The 21,499-nt window shown below is 30.3% G+C and overlaps 1 protein-coding gene across 1 annotated transcript; it reads right to left on the reverse strand.

Moving 5' to 3' along the window:
- Window positions 1-7,411: 7,411 nt before the first annotated feature.
- On the reverse strand, window positions 7,412-9,352 carry LOC121243888 (cyclin-D3-3-like). The gene is made up of 4 exons (XM_041141953.1): window positions 8,675-9,352; window positions 8,359-8,560; window positions 8,090-8,220; window positions 7,412-7,988 (listed from the first exon to the last, which is right to left on the reverse strand). The coding sequence occupies exons 1-4, from the start codon at window positions 9,203-9,205 to the stop codon at window positions 7,704-7,706; spliced, it is 1,149 nt and encodes a 382-aa protein (XP_040997887.1). The 5' UTR covers window positions 9,206-9,352; the 3' UTR covers window positions 7,412-7,703.
- Between the last annotated feature and the right edge of the window lie 12,147 nt (window positions 9,353-21,499).

Consider the following 21,499-nt stretch of genomic DNA (forward strand, 5'->3'; position numbering starts at 1 on the left):
GACATTGGCAATTTCCGAGTACTTGTGCTAGCTTGAAACGTTCTTTTCTCTGGCCTATTGCCTTTTTTCAAGCAAGTGGGGAGTGAGTCTCTGTTGCAGGACAGTGCAAGCTAGATCGCCTTTGTCGATTATAAACCTATTGACAGGTAAACTTGGCACCATGCATGCTGCATAGACCCCCCACTCACTGCTGTGGGAAGGAAGCAAGTGCTTTCACACAGTTCAGTTCGAATCTTAGAACCCCAGCAATGCCTGTTTTCAGCTTGTGATATCATGAGTGGAAGTCACTAGCTACTATAAAAAAGATCAAACAAAAAAGGTTGAAATTGCCAACCATTTGAGCATGCAAAGTGTATTTTTTCTTGACTTCTGCTATTTTCAAGTCTGGCGTGTAACAGCATTTCTTGTGGGGCACATTATATCCATAAAATGGTTTAAAATACCAGTACTTTTTTTATATATAAATTGATGTAGTAGCCTTTCGCATCAGCGCTGCGTTTGGTGTGTAATTAAACAGATTTGGAAAATCTAGATTTACCTTTTATCGTGTAAATTCTAGAGTAATGACATTAGTTTCTCTATATACATATGTAAAATCACAATTTTTAGAGATTGATTTTTCATATGAAGAAAAACTCTCTCATTAGATTATGCATCTTTGAGCCAAATAATAATAAATTATTTATTTTTTTCCTAAATTTTTTTTATTTTTTATTTTGCAATTAGCATCACTGCAAATTCTATCATTTAACTCCCACTAGAATTTTTTTCCTAGAATTCTATCTGTTGGTGGAGAGAGAGAGGGGATGAGAGAGAAAAAAGTAATAAAATAAGATTTTGAGAGTAAACAGTGATCTTCAAATTTGTAGAAACACTGTTTATACCTATGCGAATTTTTGGATATGTATAATCCAATATAACCCAATTTAAGATAATATTATGTAAATATGTAGATGCATATACAAATACATAATCTAATACTAGTGCTCTAAAACCAATGAGATTCTAATGGAGCAAAAAGAAAATCAAGCTTGCTTTCTTTCTTTCTTTTCCTCTTGGCATGCACATGAAGCTTAACCACAGATGAGCCATGTTTGAGAGGGAGCTCTTCGGAAATGTTTGTCAGCTTTTGGCCTCGTCTATGGATTATCTCAAGTTATTTAAGAGAAAATAAAAGTTGAAAGATCCTGTAGTATGTGTCAAAAACAGTAAAAGTACTATTCAGGTTTGACCAAAGAATTTTAGCAAAATGAAACTCAAATAAACTGTGCCTCTGTTTTACTAATGGGCCCAATTATTTGAAGGGCCCCACAATGCAAATCTTCAAAGAAAACTTATCAAATAGAAAGACAAAGTGAGGTATAGTCGTCCTGGGCCTGGGCCTCAAAGTTTGATTTGCGAGGCCATTTCTAAAAGATTGTGGAAAAAAAACGGGGCCAAGAATGCTTTTCGGAACGGATAATGATAGATTTATTATTCTTTTATTATTTATCTATTACTCTTTTTACTTTATTTTATTTTATTTAACTTAATAGTTAAGGAAGTGACTAATAGTAAAGTTATATATTTTTTTTATTTTTTTCTTAATGATTAAGGATGTTAAAAAAAATATTTAAAAGAAAATAATAAAAAAATAAAAATTTTAAATACACTCTAGAGTAGTAAAATGGTGGTAAGAGAGTAGTAAGTCTATCATTATCATTTTGTAGCAAGTTCTACTAAGCCATGTTTGGATTCAAAGAATCAAAACCCATCTCATCTTATCTTATCTAATCATTATAATTTTTCGAAACATTCAAACAAAATATAATAAACAGTTCAACTTTTTTAAATCTTAAGATAAAAATTATATTAAAAAATTATATTCTAACAATATTTTATTCAACTTTCAACTCGCATATCATCTCATTACAACTCAACTCACTATCCAAACATCTCTTAAGACTCTTCCATACTCGCATACATACAAGTAAAAAATATTTTTGCAACTTCATTTACGTGCACACCCAATACATTGTTAATGTGAAAAACTTCTCACATCAATAAAACAGTATTGATGTTTATACACCGACTTATAAGTAGCAAAACTCTACACACATATCTATAGGCACATTTTTATAGAGTGTAAGCATGTAATTTACAATTTATGTGCCCTATCATTTCTGAAATATTGGGAATTTTCATATTTTGTAAAACTCTTATCTTCTCCTTTCCAAGATCAATCCAAAATCTTTTGAAAAAAAAAGGATATGGTTAGACCATCCATGCAAGATGATTGCTTTAAATTTTAAAGAGTTGGTGGAGGGCATTAAGCCTGGACACACACTAAACTACAGCAACATCCTTTTCTTTCTTTCTTTCCCCACAAAAAGGAACACGTGAGGCCCAAAAATCATCTGGCAGAGCTTTACATTAGGCTACAAATCTTTATCTCCAACACAAAACCCACACCGGGAATAAGCCAATTTGCAGTTACTTGGAGAGAGGCCCATCTACCCTACATTTGGACCACATTACCCCAAAACAATAGGCCACAAAATGGACCATGTTTGGCTGTCAGTTCTGCTTTTCTGTTGATCATTACTCGAGCTCTAAAACATATTACATATGAATCTCAGGACAGGAATTGTTAGAAGTAATGTTTTGAGTATTAAAGAGTTTAAAACAGACATCAGTAGAAGATGATGAGAAGATCTAAATTCACGGAGATAATCAGAAGAAATTACCTCACAAACTGATATGGCATGACGTAGTGTATCATATCTGCTTTACAAGAAAGAAATATTTATAATCTAACGTATCATATCAAACTATATCAATTTATGAGATAATGTCTTGTGATTATCTTTGTGGATCTAGTATGTCCCTAAAAAGATTATGACCTACAGTTTTAGGGCATACGAGTTAACTTTAATAAACAAAACAAAAAAAACAATGTTTGGACCATTGCTGATTTGGTTTGTCTTGTCGTTGATGAGTTGGACCACTTGTACGGTCCTGCCCACATGGGTTGGCTTAGAAGTTAGTTATATAATAGAGCTTTGTTTCAATAGATAATGGTTTCTCCTCATTGTACATAAAAGAGTTGCACAGATCAGTTGGGTGAAAGACTTCTGTCTTCAGCAAAAAGGGCTTTATAGAAATTTTGGCACAACCTGAGATGGTGACACCCAAATATCAGACAGTAGGAGCCCAACCCCATTGGATGCTCATTCTGTGGTGCATCTTTTTAATCAGTCTGCAACAAAAACCTGGAAAATGGAAACACAATCTCAACAAGAATATCAATGTTTCTGAAAGGGTCCTTCACAATATTTGTACCATTCACGCATGGAATGTGCATCTCCTCCAGCCAAAGTGATGACTCTTAGGCTGTGTTTGGGAAGCTTAGACCGTCTCAGACTATTTCACTATTATTCACAAATTATTCAGTACTATTCATAAAGTATTTCACTATCATCTTAGAGTGACCCTACTACATAAACCTTCGATTTGTATTAGTTTGAATGCTTCTTTGTGTAATTAGATGTGTAGTTTTGGAACTTTTCTAGGACTTTGGTTTTGAGTTTAATTGTGAATCTTGTAACTTAAGCCTTCGTCGGACTTTGTAACCACAATATTCTTTTGCCATAAGTAAGGATCTAAAATGAAAATGGTAGTTCGCTATTTAAGAAATTCTTCCTTTTGGTGTGGCTCAAGATGCCCAGATTCCCGACCTCCTAGGACACTCTTAGGGTTTATTTAAGGTACCAGGCTTGATTACATGGGGTAACTTAAAAGAGGTCCCCAAACCCAACCGAACCATAGTATAACTAGCTGCATGTAAAATGTCAAGAATTAGGTGGCTTGCTACATTGAGTAGTGCCAAAATGATGGCAATTATGTCCCAGAAAGATTTTCAAAAAATAAGATTGTCTTTGTACAATTTTCTCTAATTAAGGCTCATTTATATGAACATAGGCTTATAGACTCATTGCCAAGAGCAACAATACATGATGGCAAGTAACATTATTCAGGCTCATAAAAGAGTAACATTTAGTGTTGTGTTGCACAAATGAATGCTAAGAAGTAATTACATGTATTAATTCTGCCTTCTTTCATCATTGTCATTCCACTTTAAAGAGCAAATGGATACATAAAATCTCTAAAATAGATTGATAGATGTTATGATTCTTAGGAGTTAGGAGGGAACAGAGGTTTTAATTGGATAGCTTCTAACCTAAAGAAATAATATGAACACTAAATTTCAAGATTTTCTTGCTTTTTTGGTTAGTAAGATCACCATAATGATAGGCTTGCTCAAACATTGAAAGCCTAGTTCATGCATCAGTTTCTCACTGTAGTTTCTACTCTACAAAACTTACATTATGACATTAGTCCTTTATGCTAATCTTCTCATTCTATTGAGTTAATGACATTTTCCCCCCCGGAAACTACGATCCATTATCACAAATCTTTCTAAAATCCAATTCGACACAATTCAATTCACGAACTATCAATTGTGGTCACTTATACCCTGAAGTTTAATACGATACAATTTGTGTTAATACGTGTCATTTGAGAGGGATAAGTGACATAAAGATGATAGTTTGTGAGATCGAATTGTACCCAAAAAAAATGTAATTAACCTAATTTCTATTATAAAGTAATATAATTTTATTTTTGAAAAAAAAAAAAGTATACCGCTTTGTTTAAGGTTTAAACTTTAATGCTAACTAGGTCCATAGACTAAAAGCTTTGAGGAGTTCAAAGATGGGGAGTGTCCACAAGATGTTCTTTGGAAACTAGTACTCTTTAGTCTTTCCTTCTCTTCTATCTCTTTCTTCCGGAAAAGCACACAAAGGTGATCAATAATACACATATCTTGTGAATGGTAGTCATTTTCTTTTCCTTTTTTGGTTGAAATACACTACATTCTACACTCCTAACTACTAAAAGCAAAGAACAAAGGACCAACAAAGACATCTAAAACAAAATCAAAAGATATATGTCTCATGATTTCAACATTCCCCCCAACCTTTTTCCCTTTTTGTGGGTTTTGCTTTTGGTGGATCTAAATATAATTGTATCCAAATTGTCTTTCTAATCTTCTCTTAAGGCTCCTTTATGGTACTAATGAGGGTGATTAGTCTTTGTACTTTTCTTTTAGAGACTCTTAATCCCCCCCCCAAAAAAAAAAAAAAATTATTGCATTCTCATCAAGATTTTCATATCCAATGTCTCAACACAATAAATTGAGAAATAAAATGAGAAGAAAACACCTTAATTTGTAGTTTTTTCAATTTTATTCCATAAATTACCATAAAAAATGGCAATGTGGCAATATAAAATAAATAGAACAAAGGAATATAAACAACAACATGGATTATGTAAAAAAGAACAAGAAGAAAAAACTAAGTTTCTCATATAACATGGATCTCTCACTACAAGCAATTGTAATTAAATCGATGCATTTAATTCTACTTAAAAAAAATATAAGTAGATAATATTTTTTTTCTTATAACCGTGGGTGTCCGGGTCAACTTTCACGCACATCAACTAATCTCATGGAGTCTTGAAGTTAACGACCAGGTAAACTAAACTTCTAGTGGCCCTAAGGAAATTTGAATTGGTGACTATTGGGGAATAAACTCAAAGTCGACCAGCTGAACTACCTCTCAAGGTTTATATAAGTAGATAATAATAAATATTATAAGACCCACTTTATTTATCTATATGTCTCCCACCGGAGACAAATAACTTGAGAAACTTTTATCCGTCGTGGGTTAGTGACTTAATTATTATCACATAAAGGTTCAATCTATTGAGATGCCAAGTTACCAAACCCACTCAAGTAAAAGCCTGGTCATGAAGCATGATATGGTCAAGATGAGTGGAAAATGAGAATGAACCGAACTTTGTTAATACAATATATATCCAATAAAACTCTGAGATTATTAGAGGAAAGGCTTTGGTTAGAAATCTACAGAGTTTTTTTTTTTCTTTTTTTCAAGGGATAGATGGAGAATAAGGTCCAGTTTAGATTCAGAAAGTATTTCATCTCATCTTATCTCATCATTACAATTTTCTCAAATTCTCACACAAAATATAATAAACAATTCAATTTTTTCAAATCTCAAAACAATAATAATATTAAAAAATAATATTTTAACAATATTTTTTTTAACTTTCGTCTAAAATCATCTTATCTCATCTCTGAATCCAAAAAAGCTTTGGTCATGATTCTCTTTAGTTTAAAGTGGTAGAAAGCACATGCAAGCCCTTATTGTTCGTGTCTTTTACGTATTATCGACAATGATCGACCGTCCCTATTGTTTACTCGTGTCATTTGTGGGGGCATTTCTTGTTTGCAAATACTCTTTGATTTCTAATCAATTCTCCCATCTTGTTTCTACGGAGCATGATTCTATTCATTTCTCTACCATAATGTCATCTAATGTGTTGTGAATATTTTTCTGTTCACTCTTAGGTCATACCCGAAATGAATTCTCAATAAAATATTGCAAGATCTATTTCATCTGACTTTCTTTCTAACCTGCATTTTGGATTCATATAAGCATAGGCAGGTGGAAAAGGGGATGCATAAAGGATTTGAATCTCTTGCACTGACATAAGTGAGAAAAGGAAACGTTAGGATAATTTCTCATACCATTTAATCATTATAATTTTTTTAAATTTTTATAAAAACTAAAATAATAAATAATTCAATTTTTTTAAATCTCAAAATAAAAATAATATTTTAATAATATTTTATTCAACTTTTAACTTTTATCTCAATTCATCTCATCGCATCTCATTTACGAAAACAAACGAGATTATTGTTCGGATCAATATCTCGGATAATATTAAATATTGTGTAAATATAATAATATATATTTTATATCAATAATTCCAGTACTCTAAACTATAAAATTGACCAGCAGGAAACTTGATAAAAGATGAAATTGGACGGTGGTACAGCTGGTTAGGTTACTCAATGAGATGATTCAGAGGCCTATTTCAAACACAAAAGTCATTCAAAATTGAGCTCTAGCAACGAGGTCAAATCCCCAAAGCCAAAATTCCAGTGGCCGACAACATGTTTCAACCTTCACATGCAAAAAACAAAAATAAAAATCATCCTTTAACCTAGAAAGCCCTCCCTCTCATTCACTCATTTGATTTCCACACAAATACAACATATCATATAAAAGATGGTAAAAAGAATGGCATGCATGTGTATCATTCCTCATCTTCAACTCATCTTTGTTCAAACGGTGAACAATTACTCCTCATAATTATGTCCCATTAAAACCTGGAATTGTTTTCTTGGCAGATGTCTGCACCTGGTTCTATCTAATGATTCGAGTAGGTTTTTACCAAAACATAGTTTTTATGAGCCATAAAGAGGAGAGGGAGGGAAGAGAATATATTACTGCGATCACCAGAGCCGTTCATTAATTAGTATGTTCATGTCCTTTTTACTACTTTCCTCGGGAAAAAAATGCCAACCATCTCTGCTCCCAGACCTCCCACAACCAATCCTCCAAAGAGGTCGTGATGAAGCCATGTTTAATGGCCTGCGAAATTGGGGTTGGCTAGAAATATTGCAGAGATGGTAGGCAACATAGAAAAAGAACATTATATAATTATTAAACATACAGGACTACATAATCCCATAAGAAAGGAAACCAAAAAAACAAAAAGATTGGAATTTTAGGGAACTAGCTTGAGTGAGGAATGCTGAAAAAATCTGCACTTTGATGGTTCAGCGAGCGCAGAAGCTGGTCCGGATCAGCCCTGCTCTTCTTTGACAGTGGCTCGGGTGAAGAAACGACCGATGGCGCCGCCACGGCCCACGAATCGTTTGAGCTGTCTGAGCTGAATGACACGTCCATTACGCCCTTTGGGCTGCCGGGTATGGAGCCGAACTTGCGCTTGTTGGATTGATTGCAGTAGCCTCCTGATGCCAATTCTGAGATGAGCTCGGAGCAGTTATCGATCTTTTCCTGCAAAAGATAATATTAGGGATGTGATTAGATTTTCATGTTTAATAATTGGAATGTTTGATTTTTTGAGGTTAATCGTTTCGAGGGAAAAATATGGGTACCTTGTCGATTCCGAGAATACCCAATAGCTGGTTTTGATATTCGACAAGAAGACAGGGTTCTACATTGCGAACAACGTGCAGCATTGTAGCAGTAGCCACAACAGAAGGGAGATAAGACATGAACCTAGAATCTGCAATTATGGATTCAAAGGGAAAGAATGAGAAACAAAAAAAGGTGAAGAATTTGAGGTCGATCTTCTTGGTTCTTCCGATTGTTGTCGACCAAGAATCTAAATAATCAACAAGGGGGAAGCTTTTGGATGGTTTACCCGTGAGGACAGAGAGAAGGATGCGCTCACACCTCCATAGAAATTCCCAACAGAGATGACCCTTTAACCCAAGCCTCCTTATGAAATAATCAAGAAATGAAAGTGGAGTTACAGGATTCATCTTCCACTGAAGTGTGGAGAGCACCAGAATCTCCATTCTCTTAATGGTTTTGGCCTCAAATACGTACCTACTGTCCTCCACCTGATCAAAATAAAGACGCCCATGAAGATGAATGAATCGGAGAAAACCAAACACAAGCGTTTCACACTTCGCAAACAGCCAACAAGCTGATTAATTTATTGAAAAGTAAAGTACCTGCAGGTCTATCAAAAGGGGCACTTGAGTCTCCTCGACCTTGGCGGCGAGAGAAAGACAAGCTACAGCAGCAAGTTGGATCATCCATGGCTTCCCAGCCTGACATTGGAAGCTTGAAAGGAACCTATCAAGGTAGTTGACAGCTAGAATCGCAGTGAGAACAGAGAAAGAGTAATGAGCATTGACCTTCAGCATCCACTCCACAGCGTCTTTACGAGTCCCAGCAAGATATGGGTCGTTCTTTAGATTCTCAAAGGGTTGATCATTTTGCAGTTCTTTAGAGAGTAGGGAGATAAGCTCCCCATCATCCCTCAATGTTTCTTGTTGATCTAGCAAGATTAATGGAAAAGGGTTTGGTTCAATATCAGTACTAATTCCATCAAAGTTATCTTCCACTTCATCTCCTCCATGGAAACAGACCTCCCCAACTTCTTCCTCCCAGTGCTCTTCGGAGCAGTAAAGAGCGTCCAGAACTTGGTTTTGTAGTGAATGTTGGTGTGCAATGGATTGATCTTCATGATTTTGATCCATCTTCTTCTGAGAAGAAGAGGTTAGGGTCTGAGCTCATTATATGGTAGAGAAAATGAAGGACATAGAGCAGCCTAGAGGCCCATGAGGACTCATCTCTCTCCTCTTCTCCCTGGAAGAAAGAGGAGTGTCAAGTGTGGAGGGAGCGAGCAGAGAGAGTCCAAGGATGTAAATTTATTTGTGGGTTTTTTGCCCTTTTTTTAAAGAAAGAAAAAACTAAACGTGCAGTTAGAGAGCACCGGACCGGACCGGACCTTAATCATCGGCCATGCAACGCAATAACTGGACACGTGACACTTGTACCTTTGTACCTGCTGGTCCCACCGCGTCAGTGGACCCCGCTAAATAGTTTTGCATTATGTTACGTATCATAACGTCTACAGGGCAAGTAGAAAAATTCTATTTATAGTCTTTAAATAGAGATCATTTGTGCAGGCACATTATTAAATAAATAAAAAATAAAAAAGTAATTTATACAAACCTCAAATAAATAAGTTCAATACAAATATTTATAAAAAAGTAAACTCTATCTTAGAAAAGTGTAAAAAAAATTATTATTTATTGGTGGGACTTATTATTTTATAAAAAATTTGTATGAGACTTGTGAAAATATTATTTTAAAAGGGATAATTTTATAATTTTAAAAAATTTTAAAGCTAAAATAGCCTAAACTTATATTACAATCTCTAAATAGAGACTGTATCTAGCATTGTCCCTACAAGTATTAGAGCATTTGCATCCAAATCTTCAAAATTCGTTGAATTTAGCTTTAAAATCACTACCTTAATTCCCCATATATTTAATTCTAAAACTTTGAATTATAGGATATTCTTCATCCTTAAATTTGAAAACTTACTGTTCATAATTATCAGTATTATTTTACAAAAAAACTACTTTCACCCGGGACGCTTACACCCCACGTACCCGGGTTCCAACTCAGCTTTAATTAAACGGTGCGTTTAATTAAACGGTGTGTTTTCAAATGTAAAAGTCTTTCAAAAATCGAGTTCCATCCAGTTTACCGGTCTTCTAGAAATTGAACTCCACCCGAGAAAATCTTCACCAGTTCACCTCATCTCCAGGATTGAACTCGCACCGAAACACCCGAGACAATGTATCAAAGTTCCTGCAGAATATTTTTTTCTTCCCACAGCAATGTATCAGCCACTCAAAATTCACTCGAAACCCAACACAAATTCGGATTCTCAAAACTCAGAAACTCGAAAAAAAAAAGGACTAAAACCCAAATGAGATTTCTCTTAGAATTGTCAAAACCCAGTGGTAAAAACTAGCTAGGACTCGTGGGTGATGAATGAATGAGCTTTATATAGATTCTAGAAGTAGAAAGAGAATAAGTAATGGGAAAGAGGAAGAGAAAGTTAGACTTGTTCTTCGAGTTAAGGAGTAAGGTAGGCAAAGACGAGAGAGTTTTTTAAGAAAGAAACCGAAAGAATACTCCACTTCAGACTCAAAGACTTGACTTTTTTTGGATAACGAGATGAATGGAAGCCAAGAAGGAAGAAGAAAGAAAAAGTGGGAAAGCACACAACAGCGATGAAACGCGACGGTGGATGAGGAAAAAGCAAAATGGTCACTTTCCTCGTGCCGTTACGTGTCTTCTCAGCGCTTTCCCTCATGACGGGTTCGACAGCACAAAGACAAGATGGTTGATGCAAAATATGGATGAGTTTGACAATCAATGAAGAGGATTTATGAGGATTTATGAGATGAAAACATGGATGAGTTTGGCACATAATGAGTTTATGAAATCGTGTTTTTTTTTAATTTATTTATTAAAATAATAATATAAAAGTGACGTGACATTAGCCTCGTCACACGATTCAACAACAAGTACACAACACCGGGTACCTGTAGCAGAATTGATTATTTTATACTCATTTACTGGTGACTTGCGGGACCACGTTAAATGAATGTGTATTGAGACTGGCCTTCAATGTTGTCGTTTTGATACGTGAAGCTAAAAACAAAATGAAATAGAAAATTGTGCATTGGTACTGTTGCTCAAATCACATAAATTTGTAATTTTTTAAACAATTCTCTTTATAAACTTAATAATTTTCTAAGTCTCAAATAATTATATTAAGTCTAAAATGAATAAAAATTATAAAACTATATAAAAACTGTATATTATAACTTGTATATATGATTGTTGGATAGAATAAATGTTAGCAAAATATGTTTGTTGATTAATTAGATTGAGGAAAAAAAATTAATTGGAAAACAATAATATAAGTATTAAATTAAATTATTAATTAATATATGGTTAGTATATTTGTAAAATATAAAAGAAAAAATTAAAAATATTATTATTAAAAAAATAATATTACATTATTATTTTGATGAATCTAATGGCTAATCCAATGTGGAGTTATGCATGTAGAGGTTTTAGATTTATAGAAAATATGTACTTTTCCTCAAATCTTGAAAATGAATTTGACAAAACCAATGCCAATGCTCTAAGAGATGTGATAAATGTTGTCCAAAAAATTTATGTGGAATTAATTTTGCGTATTATTTGTACATTTTATTAATGTGAATAATTGTATCATTTCTTTTAATAAAAAATAATTCATTTGCTCAATCATACCAATGGAGTGTACAAAAATAATTGTATATAGCATAACTCAAATATTATTTACAATCTCACAATATTCCTATTTTTTTAAAAAAAATTAGGTAAATATGAACTTTATATTAAAAAATGTTTAAAAATACTTATTGAAAAGAAAATAAAAACAAAAAAAGTTATTGGGATTCGTGTGCATTTTTGTGCACCCTAGCATTGTCCCTTTTTATAAAACTATATTTTTAATGAAAAATTTTACATGAAAGTCTTCTATCATACATGTCCACTTAACTAACATTTGATTTGTTATTTTTATTTTTTTATTTTAATATTTAAATATGTATATGTTTAAATAGAATGAAGAAAATAATAAATCACATATTAATTAGATAGAAATATATAGTGTGAAACTTCTTTGTAACATTTCTCATTTTTTATTGTTATTATTTCACTAAAATAGTATTATTTAAGTAATGCTACATGTACTTAGCATTCTACCTACCGCACTCATTTTATTAGTTTTCTTTTTAAATTCAAATCTTGAATTTCAAATCTCACAATATTCAGTATATCAATAACTAACACGTTAGCATGTAATGTTATATGAGTAAAAATTATTAGTACAAATAGGATTTTCCACATTACTTTTATAAGTTATCTTACAAAAATTTTTCTCCTTTAAAATTACATAATTGTGTATGGTTTTTGGTATAATATTAAAATGGAAATCTTGCTTATTATTATTATATCATTTTTCAAGAGACTCTATATGTAAAAATGCCAATATGATAGCATTTATATGCATTTTTTTTTCTTTTTACTAGAATTACTGACCGCTACAAAAAATTTTTATAAAAATAAATTTATAAATTAACGTAATTTTATATTTATTAAATTTATTTATAATAAAAATAATTTTATAATCTATCATATTCAACACACGTAAAGAAATCAACTGACTCATCTCTATTTTTCTAAACTTTTGATGTCAATGATTGATAAAAGAGTAATACAACACAGACGTCAGACGACGCACAGAAAAATCAATGGAAACTGTTCACATTGTCAAACTGTTTTTTGGGCTGATTGAGAGTTTGTTTTCATGAATGGCTGAGCTTAGTTTGTCTTAAAAAAATCATTCAATATATAAAATATTTAATTAAATAAAATAAAACATAAAATAAGATTTTACTTATCTTACAATTTAAAATAAAAAAATATCAACTTTATATATTTGGAGCTTAAAGTCTCATTTAGATAGTGAGATACGTTGAAATGATATTAGATAAAAGTTAAAAATTAAATAAAATATTATTTAAATATTATTACTGTTTTAAGATTTAAAAAAATTAAATTATTTATTATATTTTATGTAAAAATTTTAAAAAAATATAATAATGAGATCAAATAAAATAAAAGTATTTTTGTATACAAACATAATCTAAATGTTAAGTCTTAAGAGCAGTGCTCCGAGGATGTAGCAAGAGACCCATCCTAATAAGAGCAAAGATATTTTTTTTTTATTTTTTTATATTCTTAAATATATTTTTAAAAAAATTTTGCAACGTTACTAAAAAATACTTCATTAATCACTAAGTAAAAAAAAATTATCGAGACTCAATCGAAACCTAACTTTCCGCGACTCTAGCATTATTGTTATATATTTAGAACTTAATTAATGAACATAACTGCAATTTTAATATCTATGCATTAAACTTTCAACGATGAAAAATATGATGGATTTTGACGTAAATTTAAAAATGTGAAAATAGGTGGGTTTGATTTTATGAAAATAGATTGGGAATAATAAGGAATCACTATTTGGGATGCAAAAAAACAGAAAGGAAAAATCAAATCAAGTGGTGGCTAGCTACTACACATAGGCAAGGGGTTAATCAATCACCACAAAATTGAGATTTGTGATAATTGGATTTTATATTCAATAAATACAATCATATTACTCCATTAAAAAATTAAAAATAAATTTTAATTTTTTAAAACTATCATTTGAGTTGTAAAGTAGTTGTTGAGCAATTATAACTTGCAATCGTTTTCCTTCACTCTGGTCCGTTTGGCTTAAAATAAACAACTTAATTTAATTTAATCTCATCTTATTTTATCTCATCATTAAAATTTTATTAAATTTTTACATAAAATATAATAAATAATTTAACTTTTTTAAATTTTAAAATAATAATAATATTAAAAAATAATATTTTAACAATATTTAATTTAATTTTTATCTAAAATCATCTCATCTCATCTTATTATCCAAATATGCCTAAATCATTAGCCAATTAATACTAATAATCTAAAATAAATCCATATTCAAACTCATTACTTAATGAATAATGGAAGATAAATCATACAATCTTATCGTGTACAAGGTTCATGCATTCATTTTGAAAAAAAAGTAGAACACACTATTATAAAAATAATTTTTTCAAGTCAATTATAGATTTACTTAATTTTTTAAAAATAAATGTACGAGATTTGCACATTTGAAACTATAATTATTATTTCTCATGTTTAATACACTTCAAACCACTTAAAAATAAAGAAAATACTGGCATAGAGACTGGTTTGACTCCTCATTTTAACTGTTTTTGTATTTAATTTTTTTATTTAATAATTAAGAAAGTAATTTTTAGTGGTTTGAAATTTTTTTATTTTTTAAAAATATTAACGTGCTGCCCAACTTTGTATTATGCACGCCTAGCGGTCAAAGCTGGATAGCATGCTACATTGACTCTAGGGCAGATTTTGTATAAGTTGGGTTGATTATATAAAATTAAATTATCTGTTCTGATCTCATTTAATTTAATTATTATAATTTTTTCAAATTCTGATATAAAATATGATAAATATTCAATATTTTTAAATTTTAAAATAAAAATAATATTAAAAAATTTTATTATAATAATATTTTATTTAATTTTTAACAAAATATTTTTATTTGATCTAATTTGAACTGTGAGTTGAAATTAATTTTGTAAATAAACAGTAAAATACACGGTAATGAGACTGTTAATTTTGTACTTGTGTAGAGGTCAATCACTCACGAGTCACGATATCTTTTGCTGTTTCTTACCCCCGACAGCTGTACATGTGTTAGAAAAAGCTGTATATGTACGTTCAATGCATCTCAAAAATTAAATTACAACAAATTTATCTCTATTTTTTTACAAATTAACTTTACAAAAGAAACCATTAATGTCTGTAGAAAGAAAAAAAAAAAAAAAAAAATCCTTTGAATGTTTTTTTTGTACCCTCAAGGACCATTGAATGGCAAAAGGAAAAGTTGCATTTTATAGATACACATAATTTCAAGTTTTAAGGCAAGAAATAAATAAAAGACAGAAATGCATGCAGGCAACTGCTCTACCCACTTACCATTAACATGCGTATGGGACACTCCTATGCACAAAACTGCATTCTCTCCCTCAAGTCCAACCCAAAAAGCACAAACTTTATCACTCTTTTGTGCATCTATTCCTCCACTTCTTTAGGCTTTTTGCTTGGAATCATATATCTTCTTTTCACAAGCTTGCAAGGATTATTAGTTGAGAAATCGATTTTTTTGACTGCGTTTAGATGTTGAACTGAATTGAATTGAGTTGAGTTAAATTTAGATGATAAAATATTGTAATAATATTATTATTATTTGAGGAGTTAAAAAAGTTAAATTGTTTATTATATTTTGTGTTGAAATTTAAAAAAATTGTAGTGATAAATTGAGATGAATTGAGATGAATTTATTAACCAAACGTACCCCAGTTTCACTGAAATAAACTCACAAACTGATTTAATATACTAGATTACAAAATTATGAGTAATAATATATACAATCATAGGTTATAAAAGCAATACGCGTTCTTTTTGAAATAGAATAGGGTTTAACAATAAAAAATTAATTTTTTTCATATAAATTCTATATTTACTTACTTTTTTCAAAATGAATATGCGATATTTGCATACTTTATGACTGTAAATATAATTTCTTAAATTTAAAAATATATATATTATATATGAAAAATGTTTTAATTATAATTTTTTTTATAAAAATAAATTTATAAATTAACGTAACTTAATGTAATCGTTAGATTGTAAAATTATTTTTATTATAAAATAAAATTAATATATAATATAAAATTATATTAATTTATAAATTAATTTTGTTTACGAGATATTATCTTTTAAGTTTGGGGTTGACTCGTAATTGTCCATGCTCGTCCAACAACGAATGGGCAAAAAACTACAGTACGGCCAAATCAGGAAACACAGCTACATCACTGATTTCATTTTTGGTACGAAAACAGGTGTCTCTGCACTCAACATTAATATGTTTACAGCAATGCAAGTTACATTATGGAAGAGTGATAGAGATGAAGTGATCAGCACTATAAATTTTCTGAGAAATACTCTATGGCAAATGATTACGTAAAAAATAATTTTATAAATTAATATAATTTTATATTATTTATTAAATTATAAAATTATTTATATTATAAAATAGATTCAACTGATCACATAAAATCATATCAATTTATATATTTATTTTTATAAAATTATTTTGTGATTATAGCATTTCTCTAATTTTTTTACTTTATTTTATCTCACCACGTGAGTGAGAATGTAGCTTGCATGTAACATTTGAGTAAGGAAATATAATTGGAGTAAGATTTTTTTTAAAAAAAAATTTATAAATATTTTTAAAGATGAGTTTTATGAGATTCTTTAAAAGTGGTGAAACTCATTAAAATATGTTTTGATTTATTTTTTATATTTGAAAAACTTGTGGGTTCCATTTAAAAATAGAGTTTGGTTTAAGTTTTTTCTTTGCTTTTATTTATTACAAAAACTAGATAAGATTTTTTCGTGATTATTAAGATTATTTTTATAGAAATTATATTTGCGGGTGTGCAAATTTTACGTAATTTTTTTTAAAAAAAGTAAATTTGGAATCTATATAAAAAAATATTTTTTTAAAGTGAACCTCATTTTTTTTTTCAAAAGAAGTACAAGTAACTTACACATAAAAAATCTATTTATTATCTATTTTCTTAACATCTTCTCATCATCATTTGATGTGGTATTAGATGATAAGTTCACAAGTGAAATATAATAAATAGTCTCTAATTATTTAATATCACATCATAGGATGATGAGAATTGAAATAATGAGTAATATTACTCCTTATACATTATATAATTATATCTAATACTACTTTTATTTTTATATTAAAATTATTTCAATTCCGTATTTTAATTTGTATACAGAATTATTTTCAGGATTAAGATTTTTTTTAAGATTAAAATTATAAGTTTACAAGTGAAATATAATAAATAGTCTCAAATTATCTAATGTCATATCATAAAATGATAAGAAAATGATGAGAATTGAAATAATAAGTAGCATTACTTCTCATACATTGTATAATTATATCTAGTATTACTTTTATTTTTATATTAAAATTATTTCAATTCCGTATTTTAATTTGTATACGGAATTATTTTCAGGATTAATATTTATTTCATGATTTTTAAGAACCATATATGGTAATGTGCAAAGGTGTAGTCTTGCAACCAGCAGAGAGCTTGGCGTGGAGGGACTCATTCAGCTCTGATGCGTTACTTTCTAGGCTTCTCTTTCTTTTCCTTTTTCTTTTCTTTTACTTCCTCCTCTCCTACTCTGTTTGACAGGCTCAATCTTCAAGGAATGTGCTGTTTGAGAGAGAGAGATGAGAGCAGTGAGAGGACAAGAAAAGAGAAGGTAGTGCAGACAGGTGATCAGGAAAGACGTGCAGCATGAATGAAGAAGGAAGAAGGTGAATGAACGAAGAAAGAAAGAAAGACATGGTGGTTGATGTCGCAGTGCTCTGTTCGTGCATTCCAACTCACCACCCAACACCAAAGTACATTTTTTTTAAGTGATAAAATTATAAAAAAAAATTATAAAAAACAATCTATAAATTAATAAAATGTAATTTTAAATAATATATTAAATTTATTTTATAATAAAAATAATTTTATAATTTAATACAACATATCAAATTACGTCAGTTTATAGATTTATTTTTATAAAATTTATTTGTGTTCAAAACATTTGGATCTTACAAATTTATTAAATATTTAATGCTATTGAAAACAATTATTTATATATCTATTTCTTTTCTGTTCTTTTTTTTTAAATTTAAATAATAATTTAATATATTATTTTTTATAAAATAATATATACAAATTTAAAATGTACAAACTCGCGTAAATTCTTATTAAAAAAAATAGACTTTGCTATATAAAAATATGAAAAATTCAATTTTTTTTTACGTGACCCATATTTTTATAAAAAATTTGTACAAGATTTATTTGTACTGGAAACTAATATTTTCTAAAAAAAAATAAAAATAAAAAAGAGCATTTGTGTTTTGAATAAATTTTTTCCTCTTTAGTTTTTAAAATAATAATAGCTGTTTGATAATTTTCTGGTCAAAGTCAGAGAGAAGCCCACTTTTGAATGTGAAAAAATAAGGTTTTTTTTTTTTTTTTTTTTTTACTTGTTTTGGAATTTCAATCAGAAAGCAAACAAACCTTTATTGGGACTCATCAACCGTCTTACATTGCAGTTGATGGGACCTGAACAGTGATCACAGCCCTTTAAAATCTGTAAGAAACATTGATGATGTTTCTTTTCTTGCTCCCTCTCTCACACATAATTTCAGCCATGTGTGAGTAGGCAAAACGTGGGGCCCGGGAGGAGGGAGAGGGTCCCACGTGGATCTTCTTCTTTCCAGCTAGCTTGGTGGAGGACTTCTCAGAAATGGGTCCCAATTGAATCATCATCACTTGTCTCCTAATTATAGCATATCTTATTTTCTTAGGAAGAATTTTTCATTATTGGTTGTGGTTACTAGACAGGGCTGTGTAGAATTATTACCACGGAGGAGTTGACTTTTTTTTTTTTTTTTTTTTTTTATTAATATTAAGTAATGAGTTGGTTGAAATAATAGAATAAATTTTGTAATGCTTACTTAAGATGAATTTAGATGTGTTTAAATATTAAAATGAGTTTAAATATATTTATAAAATTTGAAAAAGGTTGTGAGTTTCGTGTATAAAGAGGTGTTGAATTGAAAAAAAATTATGGGTTACACATGTAAAGAGATTTTGAATTGAGATGAGTTTAGTGATTTAAGAGTTAAGTATTTAAAAGTTAGATTCGGTTTAAAATTAGACTGAACTAGGTTGATCTCAGTAGAGTCCAATAACCAAACGGGGCCTAAGAGAATTGTAACTTTACAAAAATAATCTTATAAACTGATATGATTTTATATGATATGTTAGATATATTTTATAAAAAAAAATAATTTTACAATCTAATGTACCATTTCAGTTTGTGAGTTTACTTTAGTCGGATTAGTTACAACATTTCTCTTTTTGTAATTGCAAAATCATATTTGTTTATATTTTTATAAATTGAGACTACAATTTTTAATATTCACAGCATTGACAAATGAAAAAAAAAATTCATACTGAAATACCTCTTTTAATTTTTCATTAGAAAATCAATTACTTTTTTTTTTTTTTTTAATCTTTGGTAACAATGTTATTGAAGTTGAGAAGTGTAAAAATTCAGATACTGATTGAACCATAAAACAATGATTCAAGGGAATATGCTAAGGATATCGTTTTCTATAGAATTTTGCATAGAAGTAAAAACTATGGAAGCCAACCTGTGCTGAGGTGCTTGCATATGAATCAAGTAAAAGACATTTTGGACACAAACAAAACCCTATTCCTTGGGACATTTGCAAGGCTAAAGACAATGGGACACAAACAAAATCCTTGACCTACCACATGTAGGTGAGACAACTCGCTGTTTCGATGCTTGATTTTCTCACAAAAAGAAAATCACTCATTCACTGCACTACTACAATTACTAGACATGCTTCGCCAGCCATCTGATCATTACCCACCCCAATTCAATTCCTTCGTTAATATGGAGGGGGAAAAAAATGATATTTACAATATAAGTAAGTCTCGCGCATTTTTTTTTTAAATATGTATAAATATAAGATTTAGAATGAGTATGTGATACTTACACATTTTAAGAAGACTGTATTTAAAAAAAGAGAAATGTTTGTTGCAAGCGCCTGGTACAAACGGCGTGTAAATGTGGTTGACGTGAAGATACTTGATGAGAGAGAGAGTTGATGAGAGATGAATAATTCATTTTAAATCTAATGTAGTATGGACAACTACACGCTAGTTGTATCTAATGATTGTATATAGAAAAACTGTTAAAAAAACCGCTCCAGAAAATGATGTGATGGTTGCCATCTAAGATTACCATTTTTCTTTTTCAGATAGATTTACATAAGACAGAGCAAAAATTATAATATAGGCCCGCAATTTTAACACATCCTAGTATTGAGAATTTCATTTTTTTTTTTTAACCTTTGATTCAATACACTGTCAAAGTAGCAGTTCATAATAATGGAAAAAAATATAAAGTTTTGATACCAAATTGTGTTAATAAAGTTGTGATTGAGTTGTTTCTCCATATTTTTCCTTACAATATAACGTCTAAACTATCAATTTGATATAAATTCCAGAAATAATATATTCCCTTAAAAAAGAAATTGACATTAACACCCTTGATTAAAAAAAAATTGCCTTTTTTTGAGAATTTTAAGGGACAATATTGTCTTTTCAAGATAAAAATGAGATATGTTTTAATTTCTTGATAATATGAAAGTAATTGATGATAGCTTGAGGAGGGTTTGTGTAATTTCGCCTCAAATCTTTCTATATGTTCAAATATCACTTGAGAAGGAGATTGAGATCGATGAACATGTGTTGGGAATGTTGTAGCAGTTGACTGAGCCTTGAGATGCCTAATGAGGCATACCACTATGGCAACCGGCTATTGTATTTGATTAAGAGATGATGATTTGATTAGAGTAATACTATATATAGTCATACGGTGCGAAAATCCCGTGCACTATTTAAAAAAAAAAATGAGATCCATTATTAAAAAAAATAATTTATTCAGGTAAATGTCAAATTTATCTAATTTTCTAAGGGTTTCTCATGACTACAATGTCGTTACCATAATCATTATTGACAGCTTATGCTTTTTGTTTTTGTAATTGTCACTATTTGCCCTACAGACTAACAAAATCCCAGCAGGATTTGACCATTATTATATCAAATTCAAGCCCCACAAAACAAAAGGGCTTCCTCGGCTGGAAAATTGAGCTCTTCAAAACTCGAGCATGATAGCAATAATTAGTAGCTACTCGTGGCTGGCATTTTGTGTTCTAACAGGACATGCATTGACCAGTAAAAATCAACCTACGAAAATGGAAGATGTGTCTGTCTGTCTTCGAAACTCCTCACAATTTTTTATTTTTTTATTTTTGGACATTTTCATTGTGAGGAATGACACTTTCCCACCGTTATGACTTATCAAAGCCTAGGAGGAGGAGTCCCTACTGGACAGCAAGCACAGCATCACAACCCCAGCTGCGCTTGACTCTTTTGACTTTGCATTAGTTCCCCGCTCACCTACTCTTTCAGAATTTCTGATTGTCTGGGTCCCATCCAATAACTTTGATGATTTCTAGCTTAAATCAGATATCACAGCTGTGTCGAAATCGTGACTTTTCAATTCCTTTGAGAGATTATATTCGACCGGTAGTGTTTGTCACT

The sequence above is a fragment of the Juglans microcarpa x Juglans regia genome, chromosome 8S (genome assembly GCF_004785595.1).
Source record: "Juglans microcarpa x Juglans regia isolate MS1-56 chromosome 8S, Jm3101_v1.0, whole genome shotgun sequence".
NCBI lineage: Eukaryota > Viridiplantae > Streptophyta > Magnoliopsida > Fagales > Juglandaceae > Juglans > Juglans microcarpa x Juglans regia.